This window comes from Telopea speciosissima, chromosome 11 (assembly GCF_018873765.1).
Source record: "Telopea speciosissima isolate NSW1024214 ecotype Mountain lineage chromosome 11, Tspe_v1, whole genome shotgun sequence".
Taxonomy (NCBI): domain Eukaryota; kingdom Viridiplantae; phylum Streptophyta; class Magnoliopsida; order Proteales; family Proteaceae; genus Telopea; species Telopea speciosissima.
This window is the reverse complement of record NC_057926.1, coordinates 35,181,502-35,204,542: the sequence shown is the minus strand read 5'-3', so window position 1 is coordinate 35,204,542 and position 23,041 is coordinate 35,181,502. Positions and strand designations below refer to the sequence as shown.

Here is a 23,041-nt window from a genome sequence, read left to right as displayed (position 1 = left end):
CGATCCGATACCGATTCCTCAAACCATGGTGGTGGGTGAATGGGTTGGACCAGATGCCGAAGATGAGTTGGTCTGATTTGAATATGAACCACTGCATGAAAGGTATCGACTGTCCAGCTGAATCTTTCATTATCCGGATGTTTCCTTTTGATGTTCCAGAAGATTCTGTTTGTGTTTGTGCGTCATTCTACCGACAGAGCCAACTATTTGATCCGGTCGGGCCGTTGTGTTGACAATTAGTTTGACCCGGTCGGTAAGCTTCTAATTGCGCTTTATTTTCGCTAATTTTCCAATTGTGCCCAATCATACGTTTCGCGTTGGTCTGAAGCTCTATTTATATCTAGAATTTGAACTCACTCGCTCTCTCTCTCTCTCTCTCTGTACTTAGACTCTACTTTGTCACGAAATGTCTATTATTGTGGGACTTTCAAATCCAAATCCCAATAAATCATTTGAGGTATTTGGGTTCTTCATCTTGAACCTTATTTAATGTCAGAATTTCTGCAGTGTTGAGGTTAACTACCGTGAAATCAAGTGAATTATAGCTCTGGTAAATTTTTGCTTGTTGCAGGTTGTTCAACCTCCTACTGATTCCGTTTCTAGCCTTAGCTTCAGTCCCAAGGGAAATTACCTAGTCGCTACTTCTTGGGATAACCAGGTTTCTTTGATTATATCCCTCTTCTTGCCTTCCAAATTATTTTCTTACCCTTTTTAGTTCTCATTCTGAATTGTGCTAGTTTGAATTTGAGATGATAAGAACCCAATCATGTTTCTTCTTCACCATTCATCTTTTTTAGTTATTTCCCATTTTAGTTGAAGTATAATCTCAAGTACCCATTTGGTTTTAATGTGTATAATTTGATAGGTTAGATGCTGGGAGATAGTCGGTTCAGGGGCCCAAGTTGGTAGTGTGCCAAAAGCATCTACCAGTCATGAACACCCGGTAAATACTTAACGATGTATGGAATTTGAAGACCTAATTTTGTGTTCTTGATATTAGAAGTGTTGGTATTGTTTATTTGTAGGTTTTGTGCTCGGCTTGGAAGGATGATGGAATGACAGTGTTTACTGGGGGATGCGATAAACAAGTTAAGATGTGGCAATTGATGGCTGGTGGGCAACCCATGCCTGTGGCTATGCATGATGCACCTATCAAAGAGGTTGCTTGGATTCCAGAGATGAATTTGTTAGTTACAGGAAGCTGGGACATAACTCTGAGGTCTGAATTGATTTCTCCATTTATTGTCTAGAGAACCATGGACTTTGTTTTGATTTAGTTGTTACGACTTACAAGTGGCAGATTTATCAGAATGAGTAATTGTCATTGTGAATTTTGTGTAAATTTGAAGGAATGTGTATTGATTGTGTTAACCTTTCTAGGTATTGGGATACACGACAACCCAATCCAGTTCACACTCAGCAACTCCCTGAGTGCTGTTATGCACTATCAGTTTGTCATCCTCTGATGGTTGTTGGCACTGCTGATCGAAATCTGATTGTTTTTAACTTGCAGAGTCCTCAGGTACTGGTTTTTAATTTTCCTAGCATTCGTTAAATTTTCTATTCTTATATGTTGGAGTACTTAATAGTCCATGATTGGCAGGTTACTCTTACGCATATGTAAAATTTTGAAGAGTTAAATAGTTTTGTATTACGTTATGGACATAAAAATCGTGTGTGTAGAAGTCTTTATATTGCTCAGCAACATGTATCTATGCAATTTACTTATTTATCTAAGTGTCATTTCTGGAAACTACTGGAAGTTTTTGCAAAAATTCAGGTATATTTGTGCAAGTCTCTGGACATGCCAGGTATGGATTTGTTCCTCACGATGAGGTAGAGCTTTAGACAATCATTTGGCTAGTAGCATAACATGTAACTATGTAGTTTTGATCTAACTAAACTTCGTTGTTGATTGTCTACTTGTTTCACAATTCAAATGGGAATTTTTGTTGGATACCTCGGTTACTCCACCAATCCTCATTCATGCAAGGCGATAATATTATACATAGACTTCTATGTCTTAAATCAGAAAAAACCAACTTTCGGAGTACATGTATTCTTCCAAGTCCATCCTGCATTCTAAGACAGAACTTTATTGTATGCATTGGACTTAAACACAATAATGGCAACAAATTGAATAAAGGGAGGAACAAAATGAAAGATACATGGTGAATATGGGCATAAATGTCTAAAAATAGGTGCAATAGTACAGACAAGATTTATCTACTTTGAACTACGAGGTGCGAGGATAGATACTGAGGTAGATTATATTGTTATTATGGTTCTATTCCCCGTAGTTCAATTGGATAATGAATACCATAGCTTAAGGTTCACCACCATATTGGCAAAGAATTGTGAACAGTACAAGCGATTTTGTTCAAAGAAGGATAATTTAAGTGTATCGTTCATTGGTTGCTCATTATGGCTTCAGCACAGCTCAAACACTGGATAATAGCATCTAGAAAGTGGGACACCAAGACGTCCACTCCGTTTATGTGTTCTAATGTCTTATCCTCAATAATACTACATATTGTTTTAGTAATTTAATTGTCCTTACATCCTTCAGTCCAATAATTGTTTGCATAATAGCAGTTTGAATATAAGAGAATCAGTTCACTAATGAAGTATCAGGCAAGTCATCTGTTTATGTGTTTATATCTTATCCTTCATCCTACAACAAATTGCTTCAGTGCTTCATTTTTTCTTACATCTTTCAGTCTAATAATTGTTTACATGACAACAGGCCGAGTTTAAGAGAATCAGTTCACCCCTGACGTATCAAACAAGGTGTGTGGCTGCCTTTCCAGATCATCAAGGTTTCTTGGTAAGTAATTTAGTTTGTACACTTGATTTAAGTTCATTCAACTTTTCTTGTTTTCATTTTTCATTGTTAGAGCTTGGCTAGGCAATAAGACCAAAACCTTAATGTTCGATTATGGCAATTTATAGCTGTGACAGTGTTAGACAAGGTAAGATCAGTGCCTATATGAGAGAAGAAGGAAGAAGAAGGAGAAAAACAAGAGAAGAAGGAGAAAAAGAGAGACAGAACCATAGGAGAGCTAAAAACCCAACCCACGACTTGCTAGTGTTTTATGTCATGGGTAGGGCTGGTCTTTATTAATAAGGGTTATGACTCTATAGAGTCATATCAAAATACAACTACAAGTCACTTAATGTTAAACCCCCACAGTTCACCGACAATAATATACATCGCCAAATATGGTGAAGGTGACCATACATACTAAATGTCACTACATACATAATTAAAGTCTTAACACTCCCCGTCAAGTTGGAGCATAGACATCACCCATGTCCAGCTTGGAACAACCTGCAAGAAAAGTTGGATGAAACAATGCTTTAGTAAACATATCACCGAGCTGATTCATAGAGGACACAAGTGGAGTAGAAATCAGTTCCCTCATTACTGCATCCCTCACAATGTGACTGTCGACTTCAATATGCAATGTAAATGGCCACTTGATTATCACAAAATATATTTATAGGTTTAGTAGCCGGAAAACCAAGTTCTTGAAGAAATGATTTCAATTACATTAACTCAGTTGTAAGATGAGCAATAGCTCTATACTCAGCCTCAATACTGGACCTTGCTATAGTAGTCTGCGTTTTTACTTCTCCACTTAACAAGGTTACCACCAATGAAAGTACAATAACCTGTGGTAGATCTTCTATTACCTTCAGCACTAGCTAAGTTAGCATCAAAGTATCCAACCAAATCAGCATGATTATTAGGTCTATAAATAAGACCCTTTCCTTGAGCACCCTTAAGGTACCACAAAATCCTATTAGTAGCCTCCCTGTGAACCTTCTTAGGTGATTCCATAAATTGACTTGTGACGCCAACAACAAAAGATATGTCAGGTCGGGTAACAGTAAGATAAATAAATTTACCCATAAATATCCTGTAGTGATGCCTATCTGCAAGTTCCTCACCATCATTTGCCCCACCAAACTTCTGATGTGGATCCATATTAGTATCGATAGGCTTGGATTGGAGCATACCAGTTAGTCTCAAATAAAAGATCCAACACATACTTTTTGAGAAAGGCTAATACCTGTCCTAGTCCGGAGCATTTCAATTCCAAGCACGTACCTGAGAGCACCTTAATCTTTCATTTGAAAATTATGATGCAAATAAGACTTCACCTCTGCAATACCAAATGAGTCGTTACCAACAACAACAACTCAGCCTTATCCCGTCTAAATGGGGACGACTACATGGATCCTTTCAAAATAAAGTAGAAAAAACTGAGGTCCTCACAAAGGGGAAGGAAAGTAAGACGAATGAAGAATAAAAACGAAGAAATGAGACAAGAAAAGTGAGAAATGGAAAATAAAAGAGGAAAGAGGATAGCCCAAGAGATCAGGAAAATCTCAGCAACATGGTGTTGACACTGTGGATCTTTGCCCTCCAATAAGCGCTATCTGAGGTCATACTTGGCACAAGACCCAGACTATACATGTCATTCTTCACAACCTCACCTATGGTTATTTTAGGCTTGTCCCTAGCTCTTTTAGCTCCTTCAATCAGAATCAGATCACTCCTCCTTACCGGGGCATCCCTGGGCCTTCGTTGCACATGGCCAAACCAATTATAACAATATCATCAACGTAAACAATCAACACAATCACCCTGGAATCCTGACGACGAACAAAAATTGAATGATCATAATAACACTATGTAATTCCACATCGGGTAATAATAGAACTAAACTTATCAAACTAAGCTTTGGGCTACTGTTTCAACCCATAAATCGCCTTATGTAATTTCCAGACTTTCCCAACAATCTCCCCATGAGCAACATTCCCAAGAGGTTTCTCCATGCACATTTTCTCATGCAAATCACTATATAGAAAGGCATTTTTAATATTTAACTGATATAATGACCAATCAAAATTAACTGCCAAACAAATAGAATCCAGATGAGCTATCGGCGGAAGTCTCAAAATAATCAACGCCATAAGTCTGATTGTACCCTTTAACAACAAAACGGGCCTTGAGCCTTTCAACACAGCCATCAAGATTATGCTTAATAGTATACACCCAATGACACTTCACCAGATCCTTACCTGGAGATAAATCAACCAGGGACTATGTTTGGTGAGAAATTAATGTATCCATTTCTACATCCATAGTAGACTTCCACCTAGAATGAAACAATGCCTCATGATAAGCACTGGGAATGGTATTAGTTGACCAAGGTAGGGTAAAACTATGTAAAGAAGATGGTAAGTGAGAAATAGATGCAAGCTTGTCAATAAGAAATGCAAACATAGACTTTGGAGTATAAGAGTGGATACTTTTGCGAAGTGCTACTAGTAAGTCTGTAGGAGAAGATGAAGAACCAGGACTGTCAAGCACAAAATAGACCATGTGGAAGACTGTAGAGGAGTTGCTGCTGGCAGTGATGGGTTCTGTCAGCGTTAAGGGTGTCAATTCGGTACTGAAACCCTTTAACCAAACCGGTATCGTATCGAATTTCCTGTATTGTATCGTACTGAATTGTATATACAATTCGGTATGGCAATTCGGCATGGTATTGGTATGGAGGTTGATACTGACGGTACATACCGATACTGTACCAAATTACCGAATGCCGGTACCTAATTTGGTATGGTAATGGTATGTAAAATGGTACCGTACTCGATACGGTACGGTATTGGTATGGAGGTTGATACTGACGGTACATACCGATACTGTACCAAATTACCAAATACCGGTACTGTACTGTATTAGCTTAATATATATATAATAAATAATATATATAAGTATACATGTATAATAATTTATATATGTATTAAATGTGTATAATAATTTATATATATAAGAATCTATCATACTAAATATAATATATTTCTTACTATATATATATATATATATATATATATATAATATGATATATATATAAGAAACCGTATAACAAATACCATATACAGTATCGTTTACATACCAAATAAAACCGTATACCGAACTGATACCATACGGTATCGGTATGGGGTGTTTGGCTTCAGTACCGTACTGAATACCGGATACCGTATCGATTGACACCCTTAGTTAGTGTTCATAAACTTTTAGTGGTGCTAGTTGAGAAGTAGTCGGAGTGTCAACAAGAGGAATCAATGTAGAAATAGGAGGGGATTGGAAAATGTCAGATGCAAAATCTTGACACTTGCCAAAATAATATGATGCGTTTTCAAAGAAAGTGACATCAACACTCAACAAATGTTGGTGGGTAACAGGGTTATAATAACAATAACCCTTTTGAGAGCGAGAATAGCCAAGGAAAATACATTTTAATGCACAAGGAGATAATTTATCAACACCTGGGCATAAAACATTAACAAAATAAATACACCCAAACACACAGGGTGGTAAAGGAAAATAAGGGTGAGTTAGGAAAACCAATACCAATAGGAGATTTATCATTTAAAATAAATGAAGGCAAGCGGTTAATGAAATAACATACAGTTAAAAGATCCCCCAAAAATTCTTTGGAACATTCATGTGAAATAATAAAGAATGAGAAACCTCTAATACTTGTCTATCCTTTTTTAGCAACATTATTCTGTTGAGGTGTATGCTTGTAACTAGTTTAATGTATCATACCATGATTAAAACAAAAGGAAGAAATAGCAGTTTGAGTAAATTCGAAAGCATGATCTGAACGAAGAATTTTAATAGAAGCATCAAATTGAGTTTTTATTTCATTATACAAGGATTTAAAGGCAGATAAGAATTCTGAATGATCTTTCAATAAGTACAGCCAAGTCAGGCGAGAGTGATCGTCAACAAAGGTAATAAAATACCTAAAACCATTCCGACTCTAAACAGGACAATGACCTCAAATATCAAAGTGCACCAAAGAAAATAATGACGGACTCCTAGACTCACTATGAGGAGGAAAAGACAAATGCTGATGCTTCCCAAACTCACAAGCTTCACATTCAAGGCGAGACACTGACTTGCAACCAGGAAGCATTTGTTGAAGCTTGGACTAAATGACCCAAATGAGAAATGCCATTGAAGAGGGGAAACACCACTAGAAGTAGTAGTAACAGAACGATTTAGTGAATTTGTGAGCTGACTAACAGACAAAAGGTTTAGAGGTAACTAGGGTACATGTAGAATAGAGGATAAAGGCATGGAAGTAGTATGTGAGACTACACCATGGCCAGTCACTTGGGTAGAGGACCCATTAGCAAGGTTAACTTATGATGGATAAGGAGTCATATAGAAGGAAGGAAAAAAAAGTAGATTTACCAGTCATATGGTTAGATGCATTGGAATCAATGACCCAAGAGATGGGGGATAAGGTGGTAAGAAGCGCAGTTGTACCTGGAGGGCCAGTGTAGCAGTAGATATGGAGGCGGGTGACTCAAGCTGTTGGACATGCTCATTAACTAAGTGACCATGTCATCACAAGATGAGGAACCGGAAGAACTAGCTCCAGAAAAAGTAGACTGATTAGTGTCACTAGATGACTCCACATTAGTATTCTCATCAGACACTGTTGTATTGGGGAACTGTTTGGCCCACTCCGGCTTACCATGTTTTGCCCAGCAAGTGTCAACTGTATGATTAGGCTTGCCACAATATGTGCACTGCTGTATAATCTGATTGGTCTGCTGTCTACCACAACCACCTCTACCACATCCATACTGTCCCTTTGAACCATAACCTTTTCCAAAAATGCCACCATGGCCACGACCATGAGCACGATCGCTACTATCAGTAAGACAGTAACAAATGCAGAGCTTTACTTAGAAGAGGAAGAAGAGGCAACTCTGGTATGAGAGGGAGAGACAGCACGTTGGATACGACAAAAGCCCTCATTCATAGAAAACTTTCTCCCCAGCAATTGACTGACTTTTCAGATTGTGAATCAGAATTTAACCCAGATAAGAATTTAGCTACCTGAAACTCAACTCTCTGTGTCTTCAATAGTTCTAGAACAGTAGTGAGAGGTTGATAGACATTGAGTTCCTCTCACATCCCCTTAAGGGCATTATAATATTAACCAACAGATTTTTCTCCCTGCTGAAGTTGAAGATATTTTCATATCATAAATCCGAGACATTCTTGCTTTGGGAAAAACTCTCCTTTAAATCATCCCACACACCCTCAGCAGTGGTGTGAAACATAAACTTTGCTGCTACTAAAGGCTCCTTATTATTCCACAACTATACTAAGAGATTGTCGATTTCACACATCCGTTCATTATACTCTTTTGAGTCAGAGGGAGGAGGTGCAGATAAATGATATTTAAGCTTGTGTTTAGCATTAGTATAGACCTTAACAATCAGAGCCCACCAGTAATTAGAAGCTCCACTAAGCTTAATGGACGTAATTGTTGAGCTATGGTTGTCATTGTTATCAATGCTGTCTGTTGATGTGCAGTGCGGTGGTAGATATGGCAGCTAGGGAGCATAGTTGTCACGGCGTCACGGCGATCCAAGTCGGTGGAGGGGTGTCACGTTGATATATCGACATGTCGCCCGCCATGGCGAGCATGTTGACCATGTTTTATTTTTTATTTTTTATATTTTTAATGTTTTAATAGATGTATACTCAAGCCATGTTTTATTTTTTCTCTATTGTTTCTCAAGTTTTAAGAAGAAAATTCAGAAATCGAAGAAGAAATCGAAGAGGGAAAGAAGAAATCGAAGACAGGAAGAAGAAATCGAAGAGGGAAAGAGAGACAGGAAGAAGAAATCAAAGAGGGACGCCATGGCGTAGGTCGCCATGCAACCTTCTCCAGCACTAGGACGCCATGGCAGCACCATGACAACTATGCTAGGGAGTCAATGAGTCATGGTTGCGAGCAGCAGAGAAGAGAGCAGCATGAGAAGCCAACATGTGTATCTTGTGTTCTGGCAAAAGCCGACGCGAAGAAGGCTCTGTCCAACTCAAAATGAAGTTCTGCCGGTGTCAGAACACAGTTAGCCGACGTCGGGTTTCCAATACAGCAGACGCCGGTTGATAATAGAGGATACATCCTCTCGGGTTTGACAAATGCTGACACAAAGGAGTCTCTTTCCGGCACGAAATGGAGTTCAGCCGACGCCATTGTGTGTTCTACAAGCATCGTCATATGGTCTGCCAATGCCGTTGAATGTTGTGTCAATGCTGGAATCTGGGTAGCAAACCGGAGAGGAAGCTCAAAACATGGAAGTTATAGAGCTTTGAGTCTTCTTTCCAATGCCTCTAGAATCAAGTTAATCCGACACCGGCCGAGTACAGTATGGCCGTTTTGGTGACGGTATGCAGAATATGATCGAACCGCGGATGGTTCAACCTGGTCTGTGTTTGGCTGTGGGTTAGGGATCCTTATAATTGATTTTTGACTCTTGTCAACACTTGACCTCCTAAGAGAAAAGAGAAAAAGCCCTAGAGAGAGAGAGAGAGAGAGAGAGAGAGAGAGAGAGAGAGAGAGAGATTTAAGGGTTTCCACTTTGTTGCTTGTTTCATTTGTATTCGAGTACTCATTATGTGGTAGACCTAGGTTGTGTATTGTTGAATACCTAGGCTAGCTTGTGCTTGTATTGTAGGGCAAATTTACAAGCCCATCTGTTATTGTACTGGGGGAGGGGTTCAGTGGGTGTTGGACATGGAGGTTGTAGCTATACCTAAAACTTGGCGTTGTAGCTCCCTCCTAGTTGATGCTGGGTAAACCAGGTGTAGTAGCTCCTTGTTAGTTGTAGCTGACTAATCCTAATGGGTTGGCTAGGTACCTAAAATACCAAAGCAAACCAACGATAGGGTTAGAAGAAACAAGCAAGAACAGAAAATAGAAACTAAAACAAATAGTGACTAAGGAAGCTTGTAAGAAGTCCACATGTGGCAGCAACATGGGTCCACATAATCGGCCAAAATAGAAACTCCAAAGACTGTTGGTCAATGGCTTAAGTTATAACCGTCAATGGGCCCAAATACTGCATCACTAAGATTAGAAACTTAAGCTACTTTTCAACTCTTCAATTCCAGTGATGCTTGAAGAGCTTGACACTTGGCTTCCTTGTCACTTGAGCTTTTTGATGATCTCCGCAAGTCTTGAATCTTCAATTCAATTGTGTTTGGAGATGTTCCATTGATGCTGACCCATTTGGCTTTGCTTGGCTTGTTGGTGCTTGACGTGTTGATACTTTGGAAGGATCAACTTGAAGTCCTAGGTTTTTCATCACTCAGTGCACATATTAAAATCACCAAAACAATATATGCAGTATGCAATATTCCAACAAGCTACATCACTTATTTATGTAGAAAGAGTGGCTTCTGCAAGCCTGCTTCTGGGGCTTATGCAGGTTAAAAAACTTGTGGCCAACCAATGATTTTGTTGAAATCTTGATTGCGGAAGCTAAAGAAGCCACCTCCCTCTTGGAGTTTGGGCATCTCCAGCTGCTGCCTGTAAAGATTCCAAACAAAACAATTCTATTGCATCTACTCTTTTTAACGCTAGAAGGTGGGTTTAGAATCCCAGAAGCGGAAGGCCAAGAAGCTTAGCCAAATATGCCTTTAATGATGGCTGGCTTGCATTAACCAGTGCCCTTTTTTAATTCTAGCTTTAAACTTTTATCTCTATTTAGTAGTTATAATTATGTTCTTTGATTATCATGTTGATTGACTTAATGTTGGTTTCTCCAGCAATATATTTATTATTTTTTAGTTTTTGGTGTGATGATTATATCATCATAATTGATATATTCCTTAAAATTCCTGAATTTGGCTCCTCTCCTCTTTCAGGTTGGCTCAATAGAGGGACGGGTAGGTGTTCATCATTTGGATGATTCACAACAAAACAAAAACTTTACTTTCAAATGCCACAGAGATGGGAATGAGATTTACTCAGTCAATGCTTTGAATTTCCGTCCTGTAAGATTCTTCCAGTGCATTCTTTTCTTGACTTTTTTTTTACTAGAAAAATCTTAAGTGAATTTATGGTTATCCCTGGGCTTTGATAATGGTTTCACTTTAGAACCTTCTGCCTTAGCAGTTGGTTGCTACTATTTATACTCTGCCTCAATTCTGACATTCGTGGTTCCATTCTCAACTATAAGTAATTTGTTTGAATTTAGGTGGATTTTTTTTTTTGTTTTGTTCATCAAGCTAAAAGACAACTTAATCTATGTAGTAATTAGAAAAACTATCAGAACTTTTGTTTGTTTTTTTCCCTATGCTCACAGCTTATTCCATTACTTGCACCATGGAAATGTTTCCTGATAGTCATGATATTAGGTCTTGATTTTAAATATAGTGCATGTGCCAGGAAATAAAACTGAATCCATGATAATAAATTTGTGGTTCACAGGACTTAGATTTTCCTGCGGCTTGATATACTATTTGGAAGCTTACGTGGTATTTTTTTCCAGGTACACCATGCTTTTGCAACAGCAGGCTCTGACGGTGGTTTCAATTTTTTGCTTAAGGTAATCTTCCTATTCTACAATACTTATCGTTCTTTGTTCCACTTTTTGTGGTAGTTATCTTAGATAATGTCTCCAACTCTAATCTAATTACCAGTTTCATTGGAGGATAAGTATAGTTGAACGAGAGGAGAATGCTTTCTGACTTGTTATTGCACATATTGCTCCACAATAAGACAAATCATAAGAGACTCGCCTCAGGGACATGCACCGAAGTAGGTCAATATATTTAGAAACTAACCATGAACTTGTCTCAGTTTAACTCACTTTGCTCTCTAACAATTTGAAGAAATAGGAGAATGGAATGAATGGAATGACTTGTCAATGTGACATAGCCCTCCACGATTTATTTATAATAATTCTGGACAGAATTCCAGAATATACAACTTACAATAATACCCCTAATATGATAGGGTAAAATAACTAAAACATAAATAGAACTCAAACTCCCCCATGGGTCGACCATATAACATGGGTCGACCCATGTTACAATAATACCCATATTCCAACACTCCCCCTCAAGTTGGTGCATAGATATCAGTCATGCCCAACTTGCACACTAGAGGTTGAAACACCTTTTCACTCAATCCTTTGGTGAACACATTAGCCAACTGGTCACCAGATTGAACATAGGGAACACAAACAGTCCCATTATCCAGATTCTCCTTGATAAAATGACGATCAATTTCAATATGTTTCGTCCTATCATACTGCACTGGATTATGGGCAATACTTATTGCTGATTTACTGTCGCAGTAGAGTCGCATAGGCAAAGTAATAGGAATGCTTAAATCTTGTAACAAGGTTTTAAGCCACAGCAGTTCACAAATGCCAAGAGCCATAGCTCTAAATTCAGCTTCTGCACTAGAACGGACTACCACAGTTTGCTTCTTGCTGCGCCATGTAACACAATTTCCACCTACAAATGTACAGTAACCCGTGGTGGATTTTTGATCATGAGAGCCAGCCCAATCTGAGTCAGTGTAGGCCTCATTCTGGAGATGATTATGACAAGATAATAAGACTCCTTTACTAGGGGCAGACTTCAAGTATCTCAAAATTCGGAACACTGCTTCCAGATGGTTAGACCGAGGGTTATGCATAAATTGACTAATAAGGCTCACAGCATAGGCAATGTCAGGCCTAGTGTGAGATAAATAAATGAGACAGCCCAACTAACCGCTGATATCTACCCTTGTCCACTGGTTCCCCATCAGTGTCTCGAAAACGAGCATTATGCTCTATAGGAGTATCCACAGGAGCACAGCCTAGCATGCCAGTTTCTGAAAGAAGATCTAGAGTATACTTGCGTTGAGCTAAGAATAGCCCTTAGGAAGAATGGGCTACTTCAATCCCGAGAAAATAGCGAAGTATGTCTAGATCCTTAATCTCAAATTCCTTGGCCAAATAAGTCTTCAACTTGGAAATTTCAGCAGGGGTTATTGCCAATGACAACTATATCATCAACATATACGATGAGAAGAGTAATAATGCTACCCGTCTTCTTGATAAACAAGGTGTGATCTGCATTGCTTTGTTTATACCCAAAAGTCACCATGGCCTTCTGAAAGCGACCAAACCATGCACGTGGTGATTGTTTCAGACCATACAGAGCCCATTTAAGTTTACACACCTTGCCTTGAGTCGCAGCAAATGAGAATCCAGGAGGAATATCCATATATACCTCTTCCTCTAATTCACCATGGAGGAAAGCATTTTTAACATCAAGTTGCTGTAGACTCCACCCCAGATTCACAGCACAAGAGAGAATAACCCTGATAGTGTTCATTTTGGCAACCGGCGCAAACGTCTCCAAATAGTCTATCCCATATGTTTGTGTAAACTCGCGAGCAACCAGCCTTGCTTTAAAGCGGTCAACAGTGCCATCAGCTTTTTGTTTAATCACAAAGACCCACTTGCAGCCCACAGTCTTCTTTTGTGGTGGAAGAGTAACCAGATCCCATGTACCATTCTTCTTAAGAGCTTGCATTTCTTCGACCATGGCCTCTTTCCACCTAACATCTGCAAATGCTTCCTGCCAAGTCTGTGGTATGGAAATAGAAGATAAAGAGGAAACAAAAGCATGAAATGAGGGGGATAAAGATTCATACAAAACAACCTGAGAGATTGGATGTTGCGTACAAGATCTTTTTCCCTTTCTAAGGGCAATGGGTAAATCAAGTGATGGATCAGAAATAATAGGTGTAGAATGTGAATGTGGAGGATCAGAAATATTACCAAAGGAAGTCTCATTCAGTCCTGGTTCAGAGGACAACTCTTGGTTTAGTAATGCTGCAGTGGTGGGCTATATTTGCCCTTTTTTCTTTCGATAATACTGCTGCTTAAAGTCTTTCTCTGGCTGAACCTGCTGCTGCTCTCCCTGGACAGCATCATCTTCTAAAGGTACATGATAATCATCAATGGGCTCATGGAGGGAAGGAGGAATATGGATCGGCACATCTTCTAGAGGTGTAGACTCCTCCTGAAGAGGTGCCGAAGAAGGAAAGAAAGCCACAGCCTCATGAAAAACAACATCCATGGAAACAAAAAAACGACGAGAGGAGGGATGATAACACTTATATCCTTTTTGGGTAGGAGAATAACCAAGAAAAATACAGCAGAGACCGCGAGGATCAAGCTTACCATGGGCATAGTGGTTACGCACAAAACACACACATCCAAAAACCTTAGGGGGAATGATGTAAGAAGAAGAACCCCTTAAAAGATCAAGAGGAGATTTATATTCAAGGATCTGAGAGGGCATTCTATTAATAAGATAAGCTGCTGTTAAAACAGCCTTGCCCCAAAAATGAGAGGGAACATGCATTTCAAACATAATTGAGCGAGCAACATCAAGGAGATGCCTATTCTTGCACTCAGCCACTCCATTCTGAGGCGGAGTGTCGACGCAACTAGTCTAATGAATAATACCTTGAGTTGCAAGAAATAATTGTAATGCCCCATCTAAATATTCACGACCATTGTCACTCCGAAGAGTTTGAATGGTGGCCTGAAACTGAGTTTTAACCATGCTATAAAAGACCTTAAAGCAAGAAAACACTTCACTTTTGTGCCGCATTAAATAAACCCAAGTGGTGCGTGTGTGACAATCAGTAAATGTGACAAACCACTTAAAACCAGAAATGGAATAGGTGCGTGAGGGCCCCTAAACATCAGAATGAATCATAGAAAAAGGTTTGGAACATCTTTTATTGGAACTAGAATACATAGAACGAGTTTGTTTTGCAAAAACACAAGCCTCACATAATAAAGTTTGAGGATTACAATGCTGAAATAAATCAGGAAAAATCTTATCTAATGTTTCTAAAGGTGGATGACCCAATCGACGATGCCAACGATGTAATTCAGAGAGATGATGGTCAGCGGAAGTAGTAGTAAGAGCCTGTCCGGTCTTGGCGCAGTACGATACTAGAGATAAGATCATCGTCGAGCAAATAAAGTCCACCACGCATTCTACCGCTCAATCATTCTCCCTGTCCCAAGTCCTGAAAGACACAATGAGAAGGATAAAAAACAGCTTTACAATTGAGGTCGGATGTTAAACTGCGATAGAAAGCAAATTGGAAGTTAATTTAGGAACATGCAAGACAGAGGACAAAGATAAAGAAGGAGAACAATGGACAACTCCCTTCCCGGAGACAGAGGAAAGAGAGCCATCTGCGATTTTAATTTTATCTTTGCCTGAAGAAGGAGAATAACGAAAAAATAAATTGGATGTACCAGTCATGTGATCAGTGTTCCGGAATCGATTATCCAAGGATGAGATAATGCCGAAGCACACTGACCGGCAAAAGAAATACCTGGTTGAGAGAAAACAAAGTTGGATTCAGAAGAGGGAACCACATTCGAGGTAGAGGCAGATGTAGATGGAGATGTGAGAGACCCAAGATTGGTCATCATACGATGAAATATAGCAAGTTCCTTTGCAGAAAGAGTGGCATTAAGGGCTGGTTCAGCAGCTTCAGAAATGTTGGCCTGTGTACCACCACGATTACTACGACCACGGCCACGGCCATGACCACGGCCACTACAACGACCATCAAAAGAATCAGATGGCCGACCATGCAATTTCCAGCAAAAATCCACAGTATGTCATTCTTTTCCACAATGGGTACATTTAAAAGGTTCCTTCTCAGATGAGGAACGTGTACCAGTAGTAGAAGAACCACTCCCAGAAGTTGTTAAAGTTGATCTCTCTGGCTGGGCAGGTGGTAACATAGTGGAACGACGAGTATCCTCCAGCTGAATCATAGAGTAGGCTTGCTTCAAATTGGGAAAAGGGGAACGATTCAAAAATTGAGACCGAAACTGATCATACTCCACATTAAGTCCAGTCAAAAAAGTAGACTCTGAATTTATCCTCCCTTTGTTGAAATTTGGTAATATCGGAGGGGCAATCAAGTTGAAAATTGTCATAGTAATCAAGTTCTTGCCATAGACTGTGGAGTTCAGAGTAGTATTGGGACAAAGTAAGTTCACCCTGTTTAGTTGCATGAATTTTTCTTTGAATATCATAAACCTGTGCATCATTCCCATCATGGGAATATGTATCTTTAGCAGCCTTCTAGATTTTTGCAGCTGTATCAAGCAGTACATAGCCACGGGCAATGGATGGAGTCATAGCACTGAGGATTTTTGGGCATCTTCTCCTCTTATTGATTTCAGGTTCAAAACCCTGAAAAAAAAATCAATCTCAAGGTTCTACTTATCTATTGTTGCTGATTTTTGGAGGCATTCATTCCTTCATTACTAGAAGGTTCTCATCCTTTTTTCAGCCCTTAACTTGAAGGTTTTGTTGGGTTTCTCTTCACTATAGCCCCATTCTGCGATTTGGGGTTCTCTCCTGTCTTCATGGGTAACTCGTGGATTTGATCTACTGTGTTGGTGATGGAAACAGCAAACCAGTTATCATACTTTTTCCCCAAATCCAATCAAGTTGGATGGCATTAATTACTTGCTTTGGTCTAGGTCCGCCTCCTTTGCCATTCTTGCGTGGCCTTAATGGTCATATTAGGGGAACCACTACTATGCCTACCGAGGTTGGAGCTGCTCGGGACAAGCGGCTTGCCAACAATGGAGTTCTTATGTCCTACCGATCGGTTCTATGACTACGTCTGCGGCACAATTTTCTTCTCCTTGACACGACCTCGGAAATTTGGGCGCTTGCAAGGAGACTTATGGACAGACTTGGCAATAATGCCCAAGTATATGAACTCAGGAAGAAGGTCCTTCACACTACTCAGGGAGAGTTGATAGTCTCCAAATACTATGCTACCTTGCGCAACTTTTGGCAGCAACTGGACCATTTTTCTGACTTTCACCCGAGTACAGCTGCCGATATTACTTCTTATAAGCAACATGTGGACAAGATTAGAGTTTATGATTTTTTGGCAAGATTAAATGTGGAGTATGATCAGATTCGGGTTCAAGTGTTGGGTCACAAGCCTTTTCCCACACTTGAACAGTCATATGCCCTGGTCTCCTCTAAAGAAAACCGTAGGGCTGCCATGTTGCACCCTCCTATTACTGACAGGTCAGCTTTATAGGCTGCTGCCCCTGCCACTCCTGCACCTAGTAGCACTGCTTCTCTTGGTGATTCAACTACAGGGTCTATTGTCTGTGAGTACTGTCACAAACCTTACCACACCAAGGAGAAGTACTGGAAACTTCATGGGAAACCGGCTGACTTTGAGGCAAAGAGGGCTACCAAGGCCAAGACGAAGACAAAGACCAAGGCCCATCAGACTGAGACTATTACTACAGCCCCTGCTACTGACCCTGGTCTATCCCAGGATGATCTACAGGCACTCCTACGTGTGCTGAGGTCTTCCGCTGCTGCTGCCTCTACTACATCAGCTACTGCCAATTCTTCTGCTCCTTCAGGTTCACACTTTTCCCAGTCAGGTATTCCTTTTGGAGGTCATTGTGCTTCTGTAGCTTCACATCCTTGGATCATAGACTCTGGAGCTACAGATCATATAACCGGTTCCTCTAGCCTGTTTCACAGATATCCTCCTACTTCTGGGAAAGACAAGGTTAAAGTGGCTGATGGTTCCCTTTCTTCCATATCTTGAAAAGGACTCATCAACTGCACTTCCTCTCTTCCCTTGTCCTCTGTTTTTCACATTCTAATTTTACTACTAACCTTCTTTCCATTAGTTGTATTACCTGTGATCTTAACTGCAAAGTCACTTTTTTTCCTTCTCATTGTGTGTTTCAGGATCTGGACTCTGGGAAGATGATTGGATTGGGTAAAGTGCACGGTGGGTTGTACCTGCTTGATGACGGTCGCTTCTCTCCACCACCATTACCTTCTCCGCTACACCAGAACTCCATGGTCTCTTCTGAACTTTACCAGTGGCACTCTAGGTTAGGTCACCCACCTTTAGAAATTTTAGCTCATTTATTTCCTAGTTTGGTCGCCCTTCGTACTAAGGATGACTTTTTTTGTGAGGCTTGTGTTCTGGCCAAACAGACACGTTCAACTTATCCAATTTCAAATAAAAGGAGTTGTTCTTGTTTTCAATTGGTGCATTCTGATGTTTGGGGCCCTAGGCGTAAACCATCTATTTCTGGTCATCGTTGGTTTGTCTCTTTCATTGATTGTCATTCTAGGAACACCTGGGTGTACCTTTTGCACACAAAAAATCAAGTTTTTTCATGTTTTCAGCACTATCATAAAATGGTCCAAACCCAGTTCCAGGCTACTCTCAAAGTATTGAGAAGTGATAATGGAACAGAGTATACAGAATCACAATTTCAAAAATATTTGGCTGATCATGGAATTATTCATCAAACTAGTTGTGTTGATACACCTGCCCAGAATGGTGTGGCGGAAAGGAAAAATCGCCACTTGTTGGAAATGGCTAGGGCTTTGATGTTTGCGAGGAATGTCCCGTCTCAATATTGGGGGTATGCGGTTCTCACTGCAGCCTATCTCATCAATAGGCTACCCTCTCGGGTTCTTAACTCCCGCAGCCCCTCTGATATTTTACTGGGTAATTCCTCCTTTATTGTGCCTCCCAAAGTGTTTGGTTGTGTATGTTATGCTAGAGATACCAAATCTCCAGGCAAACTTGAACCTGGGGGGCTTTGTTGTATTTTCTTGGGTTATTCCCCAACCCAGAAAGGTTATAAATGCTACCATCCCCCTTCCCACCATACCATGGTGTGTATGGATGTTATTTTCTATGAGTCCCTTTCTTATTATTCTTCGCCACCTCTTCAGGGGGAGGGTTCTAGTGAAGATGTGTCCTTTGAGATTCCTCTACCTGAGGTTCCTCTGGTTGCTGCCCAGCCTTCCTTACCACCCACGGCTGCTGCCCGGCTTCTTTTGGATGCTTCCCATCTTACTTTGGAGATTGCCCAACACCCTCTGGCTGTTCCTCCCTCACCTAATGGGATTCCTTTACAGGGGGAGACCATAGAAAATAGTGTTGTTAATGTTCCTATCCAGGGGGAGCTGACTCCAGTCCAGAGAACTATTGGTGAATTTCATAATAGAATTGACAACTCCAACATAATCACCTATACAAGGGGTAGATCCAATAGAGGGCAGCTGCAACCCACTATATCACCAGTACCCATCCAATTGCCGGTTCTAGACATGGATCCTACACCTCCTGGTAATCCCTCTTCTTCCGACCTACCTATTGCACTTCGCAAAGGTACTAGGACTTGCACTTTACATCCCATATCTCATTTTGTTTCTTATAACTCTCTTTCTCCCTCTTTTTGTGCCTTTGTATCTTCTCTTTCCTCTATCTCGATTCCTAGAAATTGGCAGGAAGCATCTACAGATGGAAAGTGGAAGGCAGCAATGTTGGAAGAAATGAGAGCACTACACAAAAATAATACGTGGGATCTTGTGGCTTTTCCTCCAAGGAAAAAACTAGTGGGATGTAAATGGGTCTTCGTGGTTAAACAGAAGGCTGATGGTTCGGTGGATAGGTATAAGGCACGACTGGTTGCAAAGGGGTTCACTCAGATTTATGGAGTTGACTATCAGGAGACCTTTGCACCAGTGGCAAAGCTCTACACCGTCAGGGTGTTATTATCTTGTGCTGCAAATCTTGGGTGGGATCTTCAGCAGTTAGATGTAAAGAATGCCTTCCTCTATAGGGAGCTTGAGGAGGAGGTATATATGGACATTTCACCAACCTTTTCTGATGACAGGACTAGGGGCAGGGTTTGTAAATTGAAGCGCGCCCTTTATGGTTTAACACAGTCACCTAGAGCTTGGTTTGGCAGATTTCATAAGGCTATGATTTCAGTAGATTACAAGCAGATCAATGCTGATCACACTTTATTTATCAGACGGCTGGGTGACAAGGTCACTCTTCTTATAGTCTATGTGGATGATATTGTGGTCACTGGTAATGATGATGCTGTAATCAGGGATTTGAAACTTTTTCTTAGCCGTGAGTTTGAGGTCAAAGATCTTGGTCCTCTAAAATATTTTCTAGGGATAGAAGTTACTCGATCTTCTAAGGGCATCTTTCTTTCTCAAAGAAAATATGTTCTTGATCTATTGACTGAGACAGGGCTGCTGGGTTGTCATCCTTCAGATACTCCTATGGAAGCTACTACAAAACTTAGGGAGAAAGAGGGTGAGTCTGTTGACAAGGGTGGTTATCAGCGGTTAGTGGGCAAACTAATCTACCTTTCCCACACACGACTTGACATAGTTGTTGCTGTAAGCATAGTTCGAGAACTCGTTTCATTTCGGTATTTCGAGCTGACCGAAATATCCGAAATATTCGAAATTTCGGATATTTCGGTTGAAATATTGTATTTTTTCTGGTATGTTTTGATAGGTCATTTCGGTGGGTTTTAGGCCAAGTTAAGGCCTGAAACTTCATGGAAACCCTATTTTAGGCTATATAAACACATTTAAATGTTCAAATTGCAAAAATAGTCACCCAAAATGGTGTTTTAGATGTGCACCATTGATTGGCAACGTACGGTCAAACCCTAATGTATAAGTGTATAACTTAGTTAATTACACATTTGCACATACACATTGTACATTAAACAAGTAAATTGACTTGGAACTAAGTTGGAAACATAATGACTCGTAAGTTAAGTCATAAATCATAATATTAAGTACATAAGACATCAAGTCAATAACAAATTAACAAATAACAACTTAAGAGTTAAGATTTAAGAAGATGATATCAAACATTCCAAATCACAATATATCAATATCCCTAATTGTCCCCTACAAGGCTACAAGTCAAGTAGTCAAGTAGTCATCATTCATCTCAAATGTTTACAAATTTGCTAATAATAACTACTCCGCCGTCCAGGATCAACCCCACTCATGGTCCGCTGGAGCCGACGTGTATTGCTCTCCGACTGTAGGATAAATGCATGCCACATCATAGTCTGGGAGAAGAAGCGAGTGTAGTCATCCACAGTGGCCATGTAAACTGCATCATCAACATGTTGAAGGTAACCTATCCTAGGATATAGGTCACCAAACTGTGAAGAAGTACTACCCACTGATCCACTATGATATGAGTCATATGATGGCTCTAGGAGCATGTACGGGTTGTAAGGCTGCGGCTGGTGGGTTGGGTAGCCAGTGTAGGAAAAGAAGTCATGCACAAAAGACGATCCACTATATCCTTGTGAGTGGGAGTCATACTCAAAACTGGGAATGGATGGAGAAGATATAGGCTACTGCCCCCAAGGGTATTGCCTAGAATGCCCTTCGCCACATGGATGTGAATGAGATAAACCATGCTCTGATTGTGCTGGAGATGGACTGCTGTCTACATGAAAAGATGGGGCACGAAAATGCCCACTCGATCTACTGTCTCTATCGCCAATACTCAGTCCACCAACAGAGCCAGATAGGGCATCAATGTCCATAAGCTCAGCCTACCTACTAGTACCACTACCACGAGCACCAGGACGAGACTAGCCACGCTGCTTTCTCGAGTAGGTCAAGGTGGACGATGTGTGCCGTGTGGCTGGTGTGGGGCCGGTGGGGGCACGGATTGCCTCTTACTGCTCTTGTACCACAAACGGGACTCGAGTTCCCTCATATGCTTGACCACCATCACCATCATCATCACGTCCATCATTACCTTCATCATCACCTCCATCATCACCATCTCCACCAGGACCACCACCACCATCTCCACCAGATGACATAGACCAATCTTCATCCTCCTCATCAACACCACCAGTAGACTGGAACGGTATGGGTGACGCGTCCCGTGCATGTACCTCACCCTCTGTAGCCATGAAGTCATCCACATCAGCTTCTATGTGTTCAGCTATCATGGGGTCAGGTCTACCTCCAGGCTGATCTAACACTGGCTCACCTCTATCCCTTACCCAATCAACAATAGGATCTTCATCATCTGACTCTACCTGAAAAATGTCGGCGAGATCGATATTTTCCCTGATACCCTCGTGTCCCATGCGTATGTGTTGCATCTTCAACCTCAAATTATAATGCACATACACTAAGTCAGAGAGACGTTCAGAACCCAATCTATTTCTCCTCTTGGAATGGATGAGAGAAAATGTACTCCAATTCCGTTCACAGCCAGATGCTGAACATTTCTGGGAGAGAACCTTAATTGCTATTTTTCTTAAATTGTTTGCCGAACCCCCATACAACACCCACCATTCAGCTGCATTACAACAAAAGAAACATGTCACCTTCATTTCAAAAGAATAAGATATTGAATTGAGTAATGACGAATGAAGTAACGACTAATGAGTACCGGCATCACCACGTGTCCGGCCTTGCTGTGCAGCTTCGGTTCCAAAACTTCCCAATGCATCCCTAAAAGTCTTCAACTATAATCATTTGGAAAATATTTAAAATTAGTAATGACTCGTTACTATTTAGTATTGAATTGAGTAATTCCAAATGAATTATAACTTATAAGACTCACCTCATTGTTGCATATCGCCTGTAATTTATTATTCGGCTCCAACTTGGCAACTACTTCTTTGACTGCGTCAGTAAGACTATTATTCAACCCAAGCCTATGACTGTATTGGTACTTGGGGTTCAAATAATATGCTGAAATTGACATTACATATTGACTAGTTAGTAATATATCCTTTAAATTAACTTTAAAAGATGTAATTGCATAAAAAACAAAGAGTGTACACTCACCAGCCTTATACAGTGGATGCATAAGTTGATTTTCCCAGTTTTTCTTGTTAATTTTGAGAAAGTGTTTGCTACCTCGTGGATTTGCGTTGTAAACACCTTCATTCATCAAGTCTATAGTAGCATATAGATGTGGCATGGTTGGTCCCTTGATAGCAGAATCAACTATATGCAAAACCTTGACCACTGGGTTCAGAAGTTGTACCACTTTATGCAACTTAGACCAAAAGTCATCTGATGAAATTGTAGCTTGTGCTTCCCTACCACCATGGGTATTGGACCCATTCCAGTTGAACCAGTCTTCAGAAGCAAACATTGATCTCAGTCCAGACTTCTTGGCTTCTATACTTTTGAGTGCAATGTAGTTGGTGGCGAATCTAGTTATGCCTGGCCTCACTAAGTCACCCCCACACTTCTCCCTCAAGAGGTTTAGTGCAA

General features: G+C 40.4%; 1 protein-coding gene across 1 annotated transcript in view; it reads left to right on the top strand.

Annotated features, from left to right (window-relative positions):
• The first annotated feature begins 406 nt into the window (after positions 1 to 406).
• Positions 407 to 23,041, top strand: part of LOC122645014 (protein RAE1-like) — a 49,489-nt gene continuing 26,854 nt past the window's right edge. Inside the window, exons 1-8 of the mRNA XM_043838369.1 lie at positions 407 to 457; positions 572 to 658; positions 866 to 943; positions 1,026 to 1,219; positions 1,381 to 1,522; positions 2,747 to 2,827; positions 10,763 to 10,891; positions 11,389 to 11,445. Coding sequence (XP_043694304.1) covers positions 407 to 457; positions 572 to 658; positions 866 to 943; positions 1,026 to 1,219; positions 1,381 to 1,522; positions 2,747 to 2,827; positions 10,763 to 10,891; positions 11,389 to 11,445 — 819 coding nt within the window. The remainder of the gene's footprint in view (positions 458 to 571; positions 659 to 865; positions 944 to 1,025; positions 1,220 to 1,380; positions 1,523 to 2,746; positions 2,828 to 10,762; positions 10,892 to 11,388; positions 11,446 to 23,041) is intronic.